Source organism: Rhodamnia argentea, chromosome 11, assembly GCF_020921035.1.
Source record: "Rhodamnia argentea isolate NSW1041297 chromosome 11, ASM2092103v1, whole genome shotgun sequence".
Classification (NCBI taxonomy): domain Eukaryota; kingdom Viridiplantae; phylum Streptophyta; class Magnoliopsida; order Myrtales; family Myrtaceae; genus Rhodamnia; species Rhodamnia argentea.
The window spans coordinates 18450597-18470918 of record NC_063160.1 but is presented as its reverse complement, the minus strand read 5'-3'; the positions used below and the strand labels follow the sequence as shown (position 1 = coordinate 18470918).

General features: G+C 39.4%; 1 protein-coding gene across 4 annotated transcripts; it reads left to right on the top strand.

Moving 5' to 3' along the window:
• The first annotated feature begins 228 nt into the window (after positions 1–228).
• On the top strand, positions 229–17068 carry LOC115747318 (transcription initiation factor TFIID subunit 1). 4 transcript variants are annotated; one of them, XM_030683436.2, is made up of 21 exons: positions 229–370; positions 640–743; positions 1481–1543; positions 1689–1734; positions 2423–2674; positions 3474–3589; positions 3970–4138; positions 5231–6329; positions 7136–7338; positions 7449–7686; positions 7986–8322; positions 9604–9819; positions 9999–10091; positions 11001–11207; positions 11394–11600; positions 11971–12454; positions 13171–13367; positions 13512–13592; positions 14784–14840; positions 14915–16054; positions 16492–17068. In XM_030683436.2, the coding sequence occupies exons 1-21, from the start codon at positions 325–327 to the stop codon at positions 16843–16845; spliced, it is 5709 nt and encodes a 1902-aa protein (XP_030539296.1). In that variant the 5' UTR covers positions 229–324; the 3' UTR covers positions 16846–17068. The 4 variants fall into 4 exon arrangements, with proteins under 4 accessions (XP_030539296.1, XP_048127953.1, XP_048127954.1 ...); XM_048271996.1 differs by having other exon boundaries at positions 3970–4153; XM_048271997.1 differs by having other exon boundaries at positions 239–370; positions 636–743; positions 3970–4153.
• Positions 17069–20322: the final 3254 nt, after the last annotated feature.

Sequence of the window (20322 nt, the reverse complement as noted above, 5' to 3'; positions counted from 1 at the left end):
TCTCCGTTCTCTCTCCCTTTCTTCTTCACCTCCTCAGCCGAAGCCAGCGATCGACGCCCCTGGCTCTTGTGTGCTCTTCGATTCGACACCCACCAGGTAAGAAACGAGCTCCACAGTCGCCACTTCCGACGAATCGCCGTTGACGTCGCCGGCGAACATGTGAAATAACCTCCAGCGATTGCATCACAGCTGATCAGCTGTGGGCGATCGAGACGGGGAGAGGAATACAAACGGTGAAGAGAATTTATTCAAGCAGGCCCTTGAAAACACTGAAAACAACTCTGAGCTACGGGCACATTATATCAGGGCCTCGGTATCGTAAAGATGGGTTATGATTCTGGCGATGGTTCGGAAGACAGTCGAGATGATGGTATGCTGATTCTGCACTTCTACAATGAGTTTCTAACTGTTAATTAGGTATCCGCTCATGCGAATTTCATGATATATGAATTACTGCGTGACAGAGTTTTATGCGAGTGCTTCTGCCGAATACCTAAGTTAAATACGCCGTAGTCTGGTGAAAGAAGTGAACTTTGCTCGCACTATCTGCTAATCTTGAAATGATTTTTTTTTTTTTCCGGTGAATATTTGCAATTCTGTTGCATGTAAGATGATGATTTGCCTCAAATGACATTACAGACGAGGAGGAATATGAAGAGGGTGGGAGTGGCAACCGCTTTCTGGGGTTTATGTTTGGGAATGTGGATAACTCGGGCGACCTTGACGTTGATTACCTTGATGAGGTGATTTCTTTCGAGTTTTGCATTCTCATGCTCTTCATATCTTTTGAATGTGGGCAGTCTACCTAAGAATGCATTGCATCTATGCTTTTGCGTCTGATGCTGGTTTAATTGAGCTCACTAAGATTACTGGGTGGAGCTTTTAACTTTTTAGAGGTGGCTGGGAGCTTTTCTTTTGACCAATCATGAAAAATTTTGGGTGGACTGTAGTGTGCTCTAGCTGGAATAATTTAATGCTGCAGTATTCTATGTCATACTCCTTACATCCTGTGTAAATCAATATCCGGAGCTGCATGAGTGCATTCTGGACAAATGACGGCTTTAGATATCCAAACTTCCTGGCTGTGGACTTTAGTAGATTTTGTTGGATAGTTTCTTACCAGCTAAATTCTAGGTTCATTACCAAATGGAAAGCTAAATATTCGGTCTTGTGGCGTCTATGCAAATATTAGCAAGCTTCCCGTTAAGCATGTTTTCTGTGCATAATAGGGGTAAACGTAAGTTAGTGTCTCATAAACCTGCTTTTTCATGACTATTGTGCACTTTATGCGTGTCACATATGGGGCCATTACTAACATAAGATAATGATTTAACTCAAATGCCGCAGTTAGAGTGTTGCTATTCTAGTGCTTGCTTAGAAATAATTTGTCAGAGATAACAGCCTCTCGTTTGTATGTCACATGTATAAAATGCTCCTGGATGCTGTATGTTCTGCTTATCACATTTATTTTATATTGCAGGATGCAAAGGAGCATCTTGCAGCATTGGCTGACAAGCTTGGTCCATCTTTGGCTGATATTGATGTATGGAGGTTTTAATGCTTTGCATAAATTTTTTTAAGCTTTGTTAGGAATGGATTCTGAGAGTTTTACTCTATTGTCTTAGCTGATCATGCTTGCAATATAAGTTATCATGAATTCAATGAGCTCACAATCTCTCGATTTTCAGTTGTCTGTAAAATCACCAAGAACGCCTGTTGATGCTGCCGAACAAGGTGATTGTTCTTTTTTCCTTTTTGCTTGGTTTGATTTGATGACTGCAAAGTCATTAGATGGTTTCTGAAGGATCTCTGACCAAAATAGCTTCGCATGTTACTAATGTAGAAATTATATGATCTATCTTCAACACTACGAAAATCGGAACTTTGGTCGGACCAGTGGTTCTAACTCACTGTTGATCTTACAGCTTGGGATGCTTTCGTGATGTAGTCAATCTGGAAACTTGCTTGACTGATTTTTTTTTTCTCCAATATGCTTTATGATTGTTCTTATTCCTAATTGACTGGATGAAGATTCATCAGGGAATCAATAGTTGTGGCAGTTGAATCCCCATCCCATTAAATGGGATAACCTGTGCTTATGTGACCTTTTTTTTCCTAGTCGTGTATTTTAATTGGCAGGGGTGCTTTTTCTCCTTTTAATTTACAATGTCTGGGCAATTAAAAGCACATTTTTGTATAAATTATTCTGCCGTGATGGTTATAGTATCCCATAATGCTTGCTTGCGCCATTTAATGGCCTTACAATTCATATTATTGTCACGATTGCAATAACTTTTCTGTTAACTTTGCGGTCTGTTATGCATATGTCCTGTAGACCAGGACTCCTATAGCTTCATCTGTATGTATGTTGGTGTAGTTTGAGCCATTTCTTCTGATTTCTTTTGGGTTCTTCTGCCACCAGATTACGATGAGAAGGCTGAAGATGCTGTTGATTATGAAGATATTGAGGAGCAGTACGAGGGTCCAGAGATCCAAGCTGCCAGCGAGGAAGACAATTTGTTTCCAGAGAAGGATTATTTGTCTGCCAAAGTTCCTTTTGCTACTTTGTATGGTAGAGCTTCAGTCTATGACGATGAAAATTATGATGAGGATGAGGAAAATGAGAAAGAGCAGGAGGTGGTGGATGAAGATGCAACACAAACTACTTTATCAGGTTTGCCATGAGCCATATCACATTCTGAGTTTTTTATATAAAGATGCTCGTTCTCACTGTGATTCATTTGGGTTCAACCATGAAGGTATGCTCCATGTTCATTGGTCTATGCTGTCCTTTCCTAGTTGATTAGACATCTTTCTCTTCATAGTTCTTCAAGTATGGTATAAATTACACAACTGAAGCTGTTTGCTATGAATTTTGGAACCTATAGACGTTTTAAATGCTTACCACTACTTCTGAATTCCGATCGTTAAAAGAAAAGCTAGAAATGCTAATTCAAATGGTATAGATTGATTGCCTAGGTTGTAAGAAAATGAGAATTTTATTTTTTATCAGTTTGATGATTCATATTCTGGTTCCTTGCTTCTTGCGGAAAGAACAATAAAGCAAAGAGTTCATTGTTTGCACCATACTTTTATTTCAAATGCAACATTAGCATGGGTTGTTTCCAGGAAATAGTTATTGGGTACCATTCCAAAGGAAAACTAAGAAATGACAAAGTCCCTAAACCTATAATATCCAACAGTTTATCTATTTTGATGATGCTACTTACGGGAGGGTACCTGGACATACTGGTGCCTTGACATTTTCTGAACTGCTAATGTTATTGGTTTTGTTTAGACATACTGGTGCCTTGACATCATGTCTGAAGTGTTAATTTTTTGGATTGAGACCACATCATTTATTACTTAGAAGCTCACTAAACAAATGGGTCTTAACCTTTTGGATGGTCCCTGTCTCAATTCTTGACCTTTCCTGTCTAATAAGATTGGTAATAATGGCATTCTTCCTTCAGAAGTGCAGGCTACAAGTCCTGCAGTTTTCTCTGAAGGCAGTATATCCGCTGAGCATGAGCAATGCCATGCCTCTCCACGGAATGAAAGTCCAGTTGCTTCTTTTGAAGAATTTCAGGTCAGATTGGGTGTTTAATTTGCTTATGATAGAGTTGAAGTTTTTCCTTCCATATTACGAGACTACTCCTCTTCGGATCTCTTTCATTGTGGTGATTGATGAACTTTTGTATCGTGTGTATACTCACATTCCTTTCACAAATTCTTGTCTCTTTCTTTTTGTTGAGCCAAAAATTGATTCTTTGGAGCAACGCCTTTATAATAAGCACATCATAAGTCTTCTATTCTAAATGGTGCCTTGTTGATGTCGTGAATTAAGCATTACAGAAGCTTTGCAGTCAAGTAGCTTTACTAACATCTCTCATAAGGGTTCTCCTGTGCTTCCCAGCATATTGTTATTGGTTAAGTAATATTTAACTGAACTATTTACGCACACACCAGGAGATAGCTGAAGCTGATGAGGAACCAACGGAGGATAAAGCTTCTTCCCTTTTACCAGTTCTGTGTATTGAAAATGGAATGGTCATTTTACGGTTTTCCCAAATATTTGGCAAACATGAGTTTTCAAAGAAAAGCTACAGAAGGGATCACAAGACCACGGTCCACAAAGGTATTTTGCTGATAGGTTGTAATCTGTTCCTCCAATATTCCCCTTATGCAATTTCCGATAAATATTATTGTCCTATATCCAATTATTGGTTATGTTTCTCTTTTTGGCACCAAGCAGCACAAATACGAAACCGATAGTTGTATACTGGACGCATGCTTACCAACAAAAGAGAAGGCAGTAATAAATAGTAATACCAAAAAGAATGATATTCAATGGCTATAGCAGAAGAACAACAGAAGGAAAATCTAGAAAGAATCGGAAGAGAAGCATCTGTGACCTTTCTTAAAGATTTATCTCTGTTCTCTGATGCATGTCCCTTGATTCCTTCATGTTGTTTATTTCGCTCTGGCTAAATGTGCACCATGTGATAAATTGTAGGAGAAAACTTGAAAACCAATGCATCGTGAAAGTATTACATAGAGAAAAAGGTACTATAAAAAACAAGATATAAGCAGCTCAAAGCTATTCAATTACAGAAAGAGTAGTAGCTTGCGGCCATGGCCACTCCAACATTGTTCTGTCTGTTTCTATAAATGCCGATCTCAATGGGAACTGCAAAGCAACTTAAAACATTGTTGGTGCTGCTCTTTAGACTTTTGGAGTGCTGTAGACTATGATAGATCATATCCTATTTATGTGTTCGTTCTTGGAGGAGACATATATCTTAATCACCTCTTCTGGTGGTACATGAAAGAATGTGTAGAGGAGCTAAAGGCCTGCAGCATTTACGTTTTGCAAGTAAGCAGACGAAAGTACGAATACTTAATACTTCTTCTAGAAGGGAGAAAAGAGAAGACCGCGGGGGGGGTGTCTAGAAGGAAAAATAGGTGAGTTTTGAGAAACCGCTGCAGCTTCAGTACAAAAGAATAGTGAAACACTCTCATGGTGGTATTAAACATGGTCCTTGAGGAACAGTTTGTTTTCGTGCTTTCTCTTCATTAAGGCTGGGAGGTTGATTCCTTTCTTTGTTAGAAGTCTTTCTTCCTTTCCCTCATAAACTCTCTGTTTTGTCTTTAATGCTTGCTCTTAGATTAGGGTTGGAAGTGATTTTGGTTTCACATTTTCTTCTGAATTTCTTCCACCTCCTTTCAGAGAGGTTTAAGTCTACAGATGCTTCTCATGCCGTGGAAGAAGATGAAGAGGCTTTCTTAAGAGGTTTGAGTCAGGGTTTTTCATCCATTAAACTGGTACAAGAAGTTCAAGATGATATCGTGGGAAATACCGACGGTGATACACGGTATGAAAAATATGGTGCTGGGAACGGTGAAGGCAGATTTCCTCTGAGAGCTGATGAGGACATTTTTCTTAGTGGAGGACCTATGAAAGAGGATTTACCAACAGATTTCTCTACAGTTTGGCAGTTGCCTCAAAGTCCTAATTTCTATCCTCTTGGTCAGCAAGACTGGGAAAATAGCATCCTCTGGGATAGTTGTCCTCTAAGCCCTGACAATTCTGCAGAAAACCATGACCTAAGCAGAGCTGATTTAGGACACTCTGTCGATGGAGTTTCTGAGCTACAGATTGGATCAGAAAATCTTAAATTAGGGCATCAAATAGCCCAAATTGAGAAGACAGATGGATTCGGGTGTCCCGCTACTTTGGTTTCCGCGGGATCAAACAGTACATTGAGATGTTCCAATCTTGTATTTTCCAAAAAGGAATTCCATCCCCAACTTTTGAGATTAGAATCTCATTTGGAAATGGATAAATTTTGCCTTGGAGATGGTTTGGAGGATAAAAGCACAGAAGAGCAACTTCGGCATGATGCTTTAACACAATTTAGCAAAATCTCGTTGCAGAATAAACACATTCTGGATGGGTCCTGGGTCGACGAGATAAGCTGGGAGCCTAATGTTTCAATTGCAAAACCAAAGCTAATTTTTGATCTCCAAGATGGACGTATGCTTTTTGAGGTTTTAAATGACAAGGATGGTAACAATTTTTGGCTTCATGCAGGGGCTATGGTGATGACTCGATCTCCAGAACCCATTAGTCATGATTCTCTTCAGCTGATCAGTCATGGTAGACTCTCTAGTTGGGAGTTTGACATTGCCAATGACATTTTCTATTCAAACAGGAAAACGTCTCAGCAGCTTAATACTAGCTCCGAAAAACGCATTGCTTATGGTGGTGAAGTATATCATTCAGCACCTGCCCTTAAGTTGGAGACGATGAAACTAAAGTTGAGCAAGTAAGAATGAGTTGCTATCCTTTCATAAGGATTCCTTGGGTCTGGTGTATTTCTTCTTAATGCAACATCATATGATTGTTTTGCATGCAGTATCAAGATACTTATCCATACTGGGATTTTATTGAGCCGTTTTCAGAGATTTAAACAGACATGAGTCCTTTGTCCTGTCCTTTTTTTTAGTAGGGAGTTCTTGAATAGGTTATCCGACTATTTGTCCTGATCTTGCCTTGCTGAAGCTTTTCTTGAACCAAAAGCTAGGTCTTTCGCTGATGGCACAGATATCTGTAGGTCAATTCATTATCTCTACTTTTCTTTAATATGACCTGTTGTCTAATGTTGTAATGCCCAGCCCGATCTAAATGGGAGGTCTTGTGTGAGTGGATACCTGTTTCTTTATTTCCATTATACTCATTCTTTTCCTTTTCTGGAAACTATAAATTTTACATTGTTGCACTCCCTAAAATGATTCTCAAATATATAAGTTTTTTTTGTCATTCATGTTGTCAAACCTTTTTTAAAGTAGCTTTTATGGGCAGTTTAAGTTATTAGCCTTGATTGATGCGGATGCCTAATCCAGGAGTAGTGTGTGTAAGTTCTCAGTGTTGGTTGTTCAATTGCGCTTACCGTAATTTACCTTTCTTGAAGACTTCTGCTCCAAATTATCTCCTAAATGAGGCTGTCAGTTGTTTGTTTGATGCATGTCTAAGATCCATCTGTCCATTCAATGTGATTGCATATGGTCAGTGTCATGTTTGTTGTGTTAACGTTTCCTGTTAACTTGGAGATTCACATCTTGGTGTTTGCAGTAAAGATGTAGCCCATTTTCATCGACCTAAAGCTCTTTGGTATCCATACGACAATGAGGTGGCAGTTAAGGAGCAAGGGAAGCTATCTACTCAAGGGCCAATGAAGATTATAGTAAAGAGCTTAGGGGGCAAAGGAAGTAAACTACATGTTGACGCTGAGGAGACTATCTCGTCAATTAAGACAAAGGCTTCAAAGAAGCTAGGTTTTAATCTCTCCGACATTATCTTTATTGAGGGTTGAGAATTTAACCCAATATTCATCTTGCAAATGTCTTTCTGTTTGCAAAAATTGAGCTTGTTTTTTTTCTTACAGATTTCAAATTATCTGAACCAGTGAAGATCTTTTACCGTGGAAATGAACTTGAAGATCATAAATCTCTTGCTGATCAAAATGTCCAGCCAAACTCCTTGATACATATTGTACGTACAAATTTACATTTGCTGCCAAGGGCACAGAAGATTCCTGGTGAAAATAAGTCTCTGCGTCCTCCTGGTGCATTCAAGAAGAAATCTGAGCTCTCTGTGAAAGATGGCCATGTGTTTCTAATGGAGTAAGTGACTGAAAGCTAGTATTTAAATGGGAAAATGCATTTGTCTTTTACCCCATTTTCTTTTATTCGACCCACTGTTTAATTATTGATGCTATGCTTTTCCATGGCTGCAAATGAAGGAAGTCTTTTTCATATAAAAGAGTTCCCTTGAAACCATTCTCCTTCCGTTTAAAACCATATCCATGCTCTCTCTCTCTCTCTCTCTCTCTCGTGCGCGTGCGCGTGCGCCTGCACATGCATATTCTGACACTTTTGGTGATTGACGTTCTAAAGTGGTGCTTCTCTGAGCGAAAATGTAGGTATTGTGAGGAAAGACCCCTATTGCTGAGCAATCCAGGGATGGGTGCAAGACTTTGCACATACTATCAGAAAACAGCCCCAAGTGATCAAAATGGCATCTTTTTACGTAGTGAAAACAGGAGTTTGGGGAATGTGATGGTACTGGATTCTACTGATAAATCACCTTTCCTTGGAGACATAAAACCTGGCTGTGCACAGTCATCTCTTGAAACAAACATGTATAGAGCACCTGTATTTCCTCACAAGGTGTCCTCAACCGACTATCTTTTGATTCGCTCTGCGAAAGGGAAGCTTTCTGTTAGAAGGATCGACAAGATTAATGTTGTCGGACAACAGGTCTGTCCTAAATATTAATAATCCTCTTTCTTGGGTGCTTCTTTTGATAATTATAGTCATGATGGTCTTTCTTTCTAATCATTCTTGGACTTAAAATGAGGTAGATATAATTGTTTCTAGCATATTCACTTTTTCTTGAGATGAATATGATGTGCTGATGTGCTTTTGAGGTTTACTGGCTGAATATGACTTTGGTACTGGTTCTATACACTGTAATTAAGTGAATTTGCTATAGAAAAGTTTGAAGGTCTCTGCACAAATCAGATTATATGTGTGTTTTTAAAGATCACATTGGACTGTGTTAAAATCATGTCTCAGACACTCAAAAGCAGGGCCAGAGATTTATCTGCAAATGCAAGCCTTAAAAAATTTGTATTCACATTTTGACAGCATGGCAATGAGTTTGGTCATGTGTTCTACACATGATGAATGTCGAAGGCATGTCACTATAGTCTCCTTTTACCAGTTTAATGTTTATCCTTGACTACTCTTTAGATTTAGTGGTTCCTATTTTCTGAGTCTTTTGTGCTCGTTTTCTTTGGATAGTTCGAAGATATTTGTTTGACTTGATTGTAATGTTGAAAAGGGTAAGATAGAATAATGGAAATGGTTCAGTGCAAACTTATGGATGATGAGATGTTAAGAGTGCCATATTTCAAAATAATTCATTTATGGAGAAAAGGCAAGTGGCAGGGGAATTTTGTCGGCTGTTCAATTGGTGATTACGGGGGAAGAGCTGGGAGAGGTTTTAAGATTATAAGTACCTAAGATTGCTATTTAGCACATTGTATAGGACAATCAAGCTACGTTTCTGGATAGCTATCTTGAGGAGGCAAATTCTATATGACGCTGCCTTTAATTTTAGAGGAAGCTAACTGGGAGTGCAATTGTTTTGGAATGTTAGTGGCGAATAGATGTACTGTGTGAGTAAGAAAAGAAAACTGAGCTAAATGTTCTTAGAAATTTCAAACGCATGTAACTTTCTGTATTGTAAAACACAGAAGACAAATTGCATCAATGTGGGCCTTGCTAAGTCTTTTTTTATTCGCTCATCTTTAGCATGGAAAGGAAGGAATAGAAGAGCTTTTGAAGGTAGAATCTCTATTTGATGTGGTTACAAATAGACTGTTGATGAATGTTGCTTGTGAAACAATCTTCCATCTCCTTGAATTTGTCGCACAGTAGGTTGCTTTATTTACTAAAATTGCATCTAGACAATAGGGTTCGTGGAAGATGGCGAAGACTGATGTTGGTGATCTGATCTTGTTCCCACACTTGCAGGAGCCTCTCATGGAAGTTATGTCTCCAGGAACAAAAGACCTTCAATCTTTTCTCATGAAGAGAGTACTGGTTTACATGTTTCGACAGTTTCGTGCCCTTAAAAAACGCGGCGTAGCTCCTTATGTCCGGACAGATGAGTTGTCCTCACAGTTCCCATACCTGTCTGAAGCCTTTCTCCGTAATAGATTGAAAAAGCATGCATGTGCCGAGTTAAAGGTAGTTTTGCATCAATACGAGAACTTTGGAATACTCCAACTTTGTTAGTTTATTTATGGTTTGTCCATTATAGAGTTATATGCTTGCTTAATTTGGGCTCTTTTTCCTGCTGCTGCTGTATTTTGAAGTTGCAGCTTCTTCCCTGACTGTAGTCCTTTTTTTATGCATGAACATGACAGAGGGGTCCCAATGGGGAATGGATTTGGAAAATGAGGCCCAATTTCCACATTCCATCAGAAGAAGCATTGAGAAAATTAGTGCCACCAGATAAGGTAAGAGTCATTTTCTCTGTTTCCCTCGAAGCGAATGATGTGTTTGAGTTTGCATCTTTGAAGTTCATGCATAAGATTGAGTAGAAAGAGATGGTGAAAAAGCATGTTAACAGAGATATAGTGAGTTTTAACCAGAACCGTAAGATAAGTTCATCTATCAGCAGAACTTTTAGCCTGATGGTCGGGTTAGATTTGTGAATTATTTGCTAGTGGGGAGATGTATCTTATGCTGGTGGACAGTAAGTAACAGATAGATTATGATCGGAGGTCCACCATCCAAGCTTCCGTTCTTTGTGGAGTGACTGAACTGAATTCATGAATATAGTATCTGAAAAAGTGTGCTCAGTAACTGAAGGGTTTTTTGTTTATTTCAACTGATATAAATGTGAATAGACGAGTCTCATCTAAATTGATCTCTAAGTCACATATACAGGCATCCCATCTTTATTTATGCCATCTAGTTTGAAACATTTGCCGGCATCTGCACCACATATCTCATAGTTAGATCAAAATGGAAGCCTTCCTAACTGCTATTTGATGTTGAGAAAGTTGGATAAGTGAGGCTAGACTATTTTTTTGGTTGAAGCTTGTTGGCACTTGGCATAATTCTATCTAATTGTTCATGAGTCCGTGTGTTTTTAGCACCTTCTTGAACTTCATGATGTGCAAACTGTTTTGTGTGAATATTACACATGTGACCTGTATTTCAATTATTTTTGGCCATTGATGTGTCCTATACTGATCAACCACTTCGTCTTTCATCTGCACTCGGAAGTTAGACAAGTGTGCGAATGATTGTAGCTCATGACTGTACAGTACTATAACACTGCATTAACCACCCCTCGTAAATTTTCCTTATGAAATCAACTGCTCCAGATGTATTGATTTTCTCCTCCATTTTGGTGTTAGGTCTGTGCATATGAAAGTATGCAGGCTGGTCTTTACAGGCTAAAACATTTAGGAATTACGAAGCTTATGCATCCAACTGGAATTGCATCGGCAATGAGTCAGCTTCCTAATGAGGCAATTGCCCTTGCTGCTGCGTCACACATTGAGAGGGAACTGCAAATTACTCCATGGAACTTGAGTAGCAACTTTGTTGCCTGTACAAACCAGGTTACTTTCTGCAAAATATGAAATATACGAAAGGCTTTTGTCCTTCCTTTTCTGCAGCCTGTGACCTGGGTGCACTCATCTGCTTTTTTCATTACACTTTTGGGGCTCAGGAGCACTTTACTCACTTTTCTGTCTTTTTTTTGTTCTTTTCTAATTTTACCTGTCATCTATTGGTCACCTCTTCAGGTTCGAGAAAATCTTGAGCGTTTGGAAATCTCTGGTGTTGGCGATCCATCTGGTCGGGGTCTTGGTTTTAGTTATGTTCGTGCTGCACCAAAGGCACCAATGTCGAGTGCAATGACAAAGAAAAAAGCAGCTGCTGCTCGTGGAGGTTCCACAGTTACTGGCACAGATGCTGATCTACGTAGACTAAGCATGGAAGCTGCACGAGAGGTTTGTATGCTTGGTGACAAATTGAGATGAAGCATTTGAACCCTTTGCATTGAAGACGTTTTCATGCTTTTGTTATGGATTTACCCGAATCCTTCCTTATTTTGGTTTGTCATGATCGTCTTTATTTGCTGGGTACTGGAGGCAATTGGGTATGCTTACTAGGTGACTTGTATTTCCCTTCAGTATTGCGCCATTCACTAAAATGTCCCGCAAATTTCATTGGAGAAAAGACACCTCTTGAGAAATCTTTAAATAGTAATTGATTCAAGTTTGTGTGTGCTTCTGTCTAGTCGAATTATACTACGTTTCCCTATGTCCTGGTTGAATATTCCTTGGTGCTTCTAAGGTTTTACTACTTTCTGAATTACAGGTTCTTCTAAAATTCAACGTACCTGATGAAATTATAGCTAAGCAGACTAGGTGGCATCGGATAGCGATGATTCGTGAACTTTCTAGTGAACAAGCTGCTTCTGGAGTTAAGGTTGACCCTACGACCATTAGCAAATATGCACGTGGTCAGAGAATGTCGTTTATTCAGTTGCAGCAGCAAACCCGAGAAAAATGTCAGGAAATTTGGGATCGACAACTCCAGTCTCTTACAGCTATTGATGGTGATGAAGGTGCTAGCGATTCAGAATCCAACAGTGACCTAGATTCCTTTGCAGGGGACCTAGAAAATTTGCTTGATGCAGAAGAATTTGAAGGCGATGAAGCAATTAATGAACACAAGCATGATAGATCTGATGTTGGCAAGGGACTAAAAATGAGGAGGCATTCATCCATGGTTGAGGCTGAGGAAAAGGTTCAAGATGAAGCCGCTGAGGCCCTTGAATTATGCAAGATGCTCATGGATGGTATCATGTTTGTTTGTTACTAGTTACAAATTGCTCATTATATAGAAAATACGCTTTTACATTTGATGCTTACAAGATGATGATGCACTTAGCTGATTATTAACTTAAAATGAATAAGCTCCCAGAAGTAGCTAGTAAAGGCTTGCTTCTATCCATGCCCATGCTTATCAACTCAATTGGCTGCTGACAGTAGTAGCATTCGATAGGATTCCTACCTCGAGATGTAGGGCAATTAGTTTAGGAAAGAAGATCTTGGCCAGCAGTAGTAGGATTTTGACCTTGTCCCCTTCCGGGTGGGAACTCCTTCACTACTGGTCACCCACCTCCCGATTTTACTTCATCTCGTCAGCAGCCATGTTGTCAATAGTCGCATTCCCCTGCTTAAGAGGATTCCTCCCCTACTGGTCTGACTCCAAGAGTTACAACTGTGCTTAGGCCTACAACGTTTAGCCGTGAACCAGAGCTAATGAGTGGAGATCTTCTACCTAGATTTAAGAAAGATCAATCTTCCCTGCGCCATCTTCAATTTCTTGGATGCCTCTGCAGCATGTTGGTGCCTCATGAGTTCTTATTTGTAGCATTCATTGAGAACAAACTTTCTTAGTTCTGACTAATAAAATTTAGGGTGTTCTTTGATAACTAGCTCATGCGACATGGTTTCTCTAGAGAATATGTTGGGTACAGATGTAGCCTTCTGATTGAATAGTGGTATGCAGATGATGAGATGGAATTGTTAAAGAAAGAAAAGATTGGACCTGTACGGAAGGAAATTGGCCCTGCTCCAGTCTCACGACCTGTTTTTGTTTCTGAGAAAGGAGAGCGCGTCAAGAAACCAAAGAAAGTAGTGAAGCAAGTATCAAGCTCAGTTGCTGGTGAAGGTTCAAAACAGAGTATTAATGGTGATCAAGAAGATGTGAGCAAGAGTCTTAAAGTTTGACCTTATTCGTAGCCCATCTTTTGATGGATCATTTTCTTTAACACCTTGTCAATTCTTCCTACCCATAGTTTGAGTTAACCTTTCCACATGAATTGGTTTGATTGATGAATCTTTTGGCAGGTGGAAACTCCGCTAGCAAAAAAGAACTTCCCAACGAAGGTGAAAGCTAAGAAGATTAAAATATTGGGTGACGGAATGAAGGCAAGTCAACTTATTTGTTCTATCGCTTTCATGATCGTAATCCACTGAATCTTTGATTGCGCTTATGACAGGAAAAGATGTCTTATCTGTTTTTGCAAGAGTGCCCATTGCCATCTTGTTTTTTTGCAGATTGTTGCTAGTTGCCATTGCACTTGGATAAGACGCTATCCCCGTAAACATTATAGCCTTTGGGGAGAAGTTCTCATTTAGAAATTCCCTTGGGCACTAATAAAATTATTAAAAAGTAGTAGAACACTTGTCATACACTTTGAAGTCCACAATAGAAGAAACCTACCTATGTCTAATAGGAAATATTTACTAATTTGAAGTATGTGTGTCCTGATTATGTAACATTTTCGGACTGATAGCAGTCTTCATGTGTAATTGTTAGATCGGATAGAAGAATCTGCCAAGGCAGCAGGTCAAGGGGCAGTGGAAGCAAGATTGTTGAGGGAATGGGGTGGTTTCTTCTTTTTATTTTCGCTGTTAGATTGCCCAAGATAATGAATGTACTTTTTATCTAATCTAGGGCATAATTTTTCTGAATGATAGATAAGATTTTTTTAAGAAGGTATTAAGGGCGTACTGCCCCTATATTCAAAGAGGCCTCAGGTAGAAGCCACCCCATATACAAAATTTGCATCCATATGCTTCATTTATTGAATATTAAGTGAGCAGAGCAGATCTCCTTTTTCCCTGTGTATGGATCGTTGATGTTTACGTTTGGGATAAAGGTGATGTTGATGTTGATGGATCGTTGGTGTTTACCTTTGGCTTCATTTCATTTATTAGAGATAACATATTACTCTCCCATTTGCAATAATCTATAAACATGCATAACTAAATTATCATATTACATGTACTTCTTGTATTATATCTAAGAAAGATAGGCTAAAAAGTCGGCCTCTGACACCCAACACAATTGCAACACATCTAGCTTTAGTGCATTTGCTATTTCTTGCTTCTGCAACATATGAAATTCCTGCCTGATATGTCCATGAAAAATCAATCTTTAGAGTCAATAGTTCGGCAGTCATATGCCACATCAGGATGTGTGTTTCTATATGTGTGAGGGTGAACCTTGATTCTTCTTTCTACAGCGCATGTTATATCTATTGTAAGACACTACTGCTTCACTGTGTGTTCTCCTGTTTTGCTTCCTGTCTAATTTGGTTTTCCAATTTGGGTTAGATCTTTAAGGAGAAGAAATCAGCCAGAGAGAGTTTCGTCTGCGGGGCCTGTGGACAGGTCTGTGACTTCAACCATTGTGGAAAATTAATGTTGTGTGATAATGTCATAATGTTTGTCTCTCTTTTGTCCAGCTTGGACACATGAGAACCAACAAAAATTGCCCCAGGTACGGAGAGGATCTCGATTCACAGACAGAAGCCATTGATCCCGATAAAGCATTGGGGAAGTCAAGTTTAGTTGATCCTGCTAGTCTTCCCCAACAGAAATCTATGACAAAGAAGATTATGCCTAAGAGTGCAACAAAAATTTCTCTGGCAGAAGCAACTGAAGGTCAGAAGTCTGGCTCCAAAACAAAAGTTCACTCTTTGAAGCTCACATGCGGATTGGTTGACAAGCCTTCTGATGACATCACTCTGGGTTCTACCCAAAGTTCAGACCAAGTGGCAATGTCTATTGTCGATGCTGGGAGCAAGTCTGCTGTGAAGGTCAATAAGATAGTTATCTCCAGCAAAACAAAACCAGCAGATGTACAACTAGAATCCCATAAATCTTCTATTGTGATACGCCGTCCAACTGATGCTGATAGAGTCCATCCAGAAGCCCAGAAGACCTCTATTGTATTTCGGCCACCAGTGGATACAGATAAAGCACAAATTGAGCCTCATAGGCCATCTATTGTCATACGGCCACCGGCAGATATTGAAAAGGAACAATCTCACAAAAAATTAATTATCAAAAGGCCAAAAGAAATTATTGACCTGGACCAGGCCAGTCAGGAAGGAAGTACTGATTTTGAGCACAGAAAGACGAAGAAAATAGTTGAACTGTCGGATTTTGAGAGATCCAGAACGCAAGAGAACACTTATTTTACGGAGTCGTCATCAAAGAAGAAATCTCGGGAAGATAAAAGATGGTGGGAAGAAGAAGAGAAGAGGAGAAATATGGAGAGATTGAGAGAAGAAAGGACGAAGAGGCAGTATATGGAAGAAATCAGAATGTTAGAAGAGAGAGAAAGGTTAGCTGAGATAGAAAGATACGAAGTGTCATTAAGACGGGAGAGGGAAGAGGAAGAGCGCCAGAAAGCAAAGAAGAAACAGAAGAAGATGAAAAAGGTTGAAACGAGAGATGAGTACCTAGAAGACTATAGGGCTAGAAGAAATGATAAAAGGATGCTGGAAAGGGACCGGACAGCAAAGAGGAAGCCTCTTATTGAGCCTGGAAAATTAAGTGCAGACTATGCACTACCTACGAAGCGTCGCAGAGGCGGGGAGGTACTCATTCTGCTGTTTTATACCTGATTTTCATTTCTGTTGAGTCCGTTGCTTAACTACTGTTGCTGGTAATTATATTTCACTTTAATGGATGTTCTATAGCATGACAGTTAGCAATAGCTATTTCATATTGAGGCTGTAGATTTAGTACTTCTGTCATGAGTATGAGCAATCTCTAGCAACTGCATTGACCACTTGATGCCATCCATGAGTGGCTTGGATTAGGTTTGGGATGGAATTCATCTGGTGGCAATTTACTTGATAATTTGATAATTGCTCTTTATTGCTGTGTTCCAGTGAACGCGAAATCTTTGGTTCACTTTGCTGGTCTGATAATCCCTTTCCAATTGGATATACTGATTTTCATGTGGAGCATAGTCCATGCATTACGTGACTCAGTTTTCTGCGTGCATAATTTAATGTTGAACTTATTCCAGGTTGGATTGGCGAACATCTTGGAGCGCATAGTGGAGACACTAAGGGGCAGGCAGGAGGTTTCTTATCTCTTTTTGAAACCTGTCACTAAGAAAGAGGCTCCAGACTATCTGGACATCATTGATAAGCCAATGGATCTGTCCACTATCAGGGAGAAGGTAAGGAGGATGGAGTATAAGAACCGCGAGGATTTTAGGCATGACGTGTGGCAGATCACCTTCAATGCTCACAAATATAATGATGGGCGCTATCCTGGGATTCCTCCGCTTGCGGATCAGCTTTTGGAGCTATGTGACTACTTGTTAAATGAAAATGATGAGAGCTTGACTGAAGCTGAAGAGGGAATTGAATATTAGTTAGGGCCTGAAGGGATGTGTATAGTTTTGCCCTCTTCCAAAATTTCTACAGTAGCAATCTTCTTTTCTGTACATATGAGTGGGTTTCTAAGGTGACTTGACTCTGTGGTGATGTCTCTAGGTCAGGTTGTTTGTTCCATGTTGTATCATTGAAAAGATTTTGGCTTCTGGTGTATGATTATCTCAAATGCATATTGGTGAAATAACAAGAGCAAAGGTTCTTATATCCATAGTTGATTCAGTATTTTTCCCTTATGTTCTTCTGGGTACCCTCTTGTGCTTTTCATCCCACAAAGCTATTTTTCACACCGGCACGGGTAAATATTACAGTTACGGGGCGACTAAATGAGTGACTATGTAGGTGAATTATAATTCATAAATTTTCAAAATGACAATTTCCTTTATCTAATTTTGGACAACTTGACTAAAATATTGTATAGAGTTGATGAAAGTTATAGTTAAATTCTCTTTCGGCAATGATCTGAATAATCAATAGACTAAAGTATTGTCCAAGCTCGCCTTTAGTAATATAGGCTATTATCACTGTTACCTTCTAATGGAATGGACAGCATTAATGCGCGAAAACTCACATTTTAAGTTATTATGACCGTCATCACCGTTGTCGTCCTCGTCCTCGTCATCATCATCAGTATTATTCTGTACAAACCAAAAAACACTTAGTATATTTATCAACTATAGATAATTATGCATGTTAAATTATATTTCTTCTACCAATAATATAAGACAAATCGACCTATCTAAGTGCAAAATCAATCAAGCATTAATTGCCTAACGACCAAAACCTGTCGTTTATGTTTATAACTATGGAATATAGACATAGATTGTAGGCTGTAGATTAGATTATATGCTTATTTTTTGTCAAAATTAGATTATATACTTTTCTTTGTCAGAAAAAAAAAGTATATACTCAGGTGCATAATTTTTGCCTGGGTGGTGGCTATTTTTAGGGAGAAGCACAAATCGTTTTCCTCTTAAATCTTAAGAAATTAGTCCAAAGGCAACATTTTAGGCAAAGAATCTAGAGTTAATATAAAGAAGAACCCCAAACTAATACACATATGACAAATTTACCATAAAGTAATTTTTTAATTTTAAAAATCTCAAATTGATACATCCGTAATAAATTTATCTCCAGTTAGTTTTCGTCAAATTTTACCGTTAAATTATTGAGTTGGATGATACGTGCCAACTAGGGGTGAGCGGTTTCCGATCTGGTCCGGTTCCCATAAAAAATGGAGAACTGGACCGGTGGTCTCGGTTCTCACTCTTTGGAACCGCGGACTGGACCAGCCACCCTCGGAACCGGAAACCGGACCGGACCATTGGTCCGGTTCGGTTCCCGAGCGGTTCCAAAAGACTCACCAAGCCATGCGACCGAGGGATCGAGAGATCGATCGAGAGAGTGTGTGGGGGAAAGCCTTTGGAGGTGTCGAGCAGAGGCGCACACACGCATGAGAGACGAAGGCTAAGCGATCGGGCTCCTAGATGAAGGCACAGAGCAGTTGAACTTATGTCATGTGTAGTGAGAGAAGTGGAGAGGTCCTCTGTCTACTACACTTAATCAATGAAAAATTCAATCTTGATCAATGAAAAGTACATGGAAGCACTAACCGGAGGTCGAGCTCTAGGCTGCGAAGAGACGGAGGACAACTCTGTACCCCGAGTATGGAAAGCATCGTGCTTAGGTCGAGCAGGAATCCGGTTGAAAATCACTTGCGATTGCGTTAGGGTTGGCTTGATGCAAGAGAGAAAACAAATTGAAGAGGGGGAAAAGGAAAAAGAATGATCAAGAGAAAACCAGGGAAAGATAGAGGATGGGGAAGAAGAAGAAGAAGATGATGATGATGTTGGAATTGAAGTGACGCAAAGAAAGAAACCCCAAACCTAAACAAGTAAAATGTGAGGTTTACCTATTTCTTTTTTTAAAAAAACAGGACCAGTTCGGGCGGTGCGGCCCGGTTCTAGGCCCTGGAACCGAGAATCGGACCGCCCAATCACCGGTTCCAATTTTAGGAACCAAGAACCGGACCGGATCCCCCTAAAATCGGGAACCGGACCATCGGTCCTGGTCCGGGCGGTCTTTTTTGCTCACCCCTAGTGCTAACTCCACGTGAAAATCAAAGGGTTGGTATCACGAAAAACGTTAAAGTGGTATATTTGTGATAAAATTACACCAAACTGGCATATCTCTGATAAATTTATCCCAAACTAATTTTTGGATTATCAAAAGCCTCGAATTCATACACACATGGCACATTTACTTTTCATTAGTTTTTCGTTAGTTAACGTTGCAAGGCCATGTGAAAATCCATAACACACTTTTCATGAAAGTGCATAAAACCATTTTCTCTCCCCCCCCTCATTGTCTGTCTTTATATAAGGTCATAGAAATTGCGACCATCACTTAGCGAGAACTCTTTAGCGAGACTTTTACTTGGTAAATCTAGGTCGATGAACGAAGCAATTAGGCCGAGTTGTGATGTGCAATCAAGTTTCTTTTCCAGATTTCTCTAACATCACGTCTATATTATCAATGCCTGAATTTTTTTCTTTCTAATTCACTACAAAATTTTACAAAGAAGAAAAAGGCTTCGCTAGTGCGACCATTCATCACGGGCAGCATCCTGAGGTAAAGTAGACATAGTCCTTCGTTCGGTATTTTCCGGATAATCAAGCTTCGTCGTTGTACATTTTAGATGGCTATTCAATTATCAAAACATGACGGCTTCAATCAACATCGACGAAAGTCCATAGCTTGCACAAAACTAGACTACGAAGAGAAGGACAATGTTCTTAGATCAATTTATCAATCAGATTATCTTCGAGGGGCCAGCTCATCATCTCAGGTAAATAGTTATGACCTCATCAATTCAATGTAAAATGCCACAAAAGACAACAACCCCTACTGTAATATAATTTGCAGGCCTATAGAAAATCTATCGTGTCATTGTGTTAATCCTTCTTTTTTCGTGATAAATCCTTCTATAAACGTATTACTCCAATAGGAGGATACTTAAAAGTTCGGAACACTCAATTAGTTTTGCAAGAGTTCCCTTCTTTCCCAATACGCATTGACAAATACAAGTTATTTTGGATCATATTGATAGCCTCTTCAATCATCGACTACTCGAAGGAGATGTGCTTGTGTCATAGATCGGAAGTTCCGTGAGCCAATCGATTGATGACACAGTGATACGGTAAATGTACCGAGTTCTAGAGCTTTCTTATCATAAATATCGGTAGTTGGTAGATAGGGAGATACAATCTCCACCGCTAGATCGAATGACAATCAATGATTAAAATGAGAGGCCTTCTAGAATAAGTAGGACTACTATCTTCCTCATTTGTATCCATCAAAACTTAAGCAATACAAAGTATTCTCTTCCAAAAGCTTCTCTCTCTAAACACTTTCTTTTTCTACGATCGGTTGAGCAACAGATTCCAAACAAACCTATA

Coding starts and splice junctions, on each gene's coding strand:
- LOC115747318 (XM_048271996.1), top strand. CDS start 325: ATGGGTTATGATTCTGGCGATGGTTCGGAAGACAGTCGAGATGATG. Junction 13,593..14,783: donor TATTGGGTGACGGAATGAAG/GCAAGTCAACTT, acceptor AATTTGGGTTAG/ATCTTTAAGGAGAAGAAATC. Junction 14,841..14,914: donor TCTGCGGGGCCTGTGGACAG/GTCTGTGACTTC, acceptor TCTTTTGTCCAG/CTTGGACACATGAGAACCAA.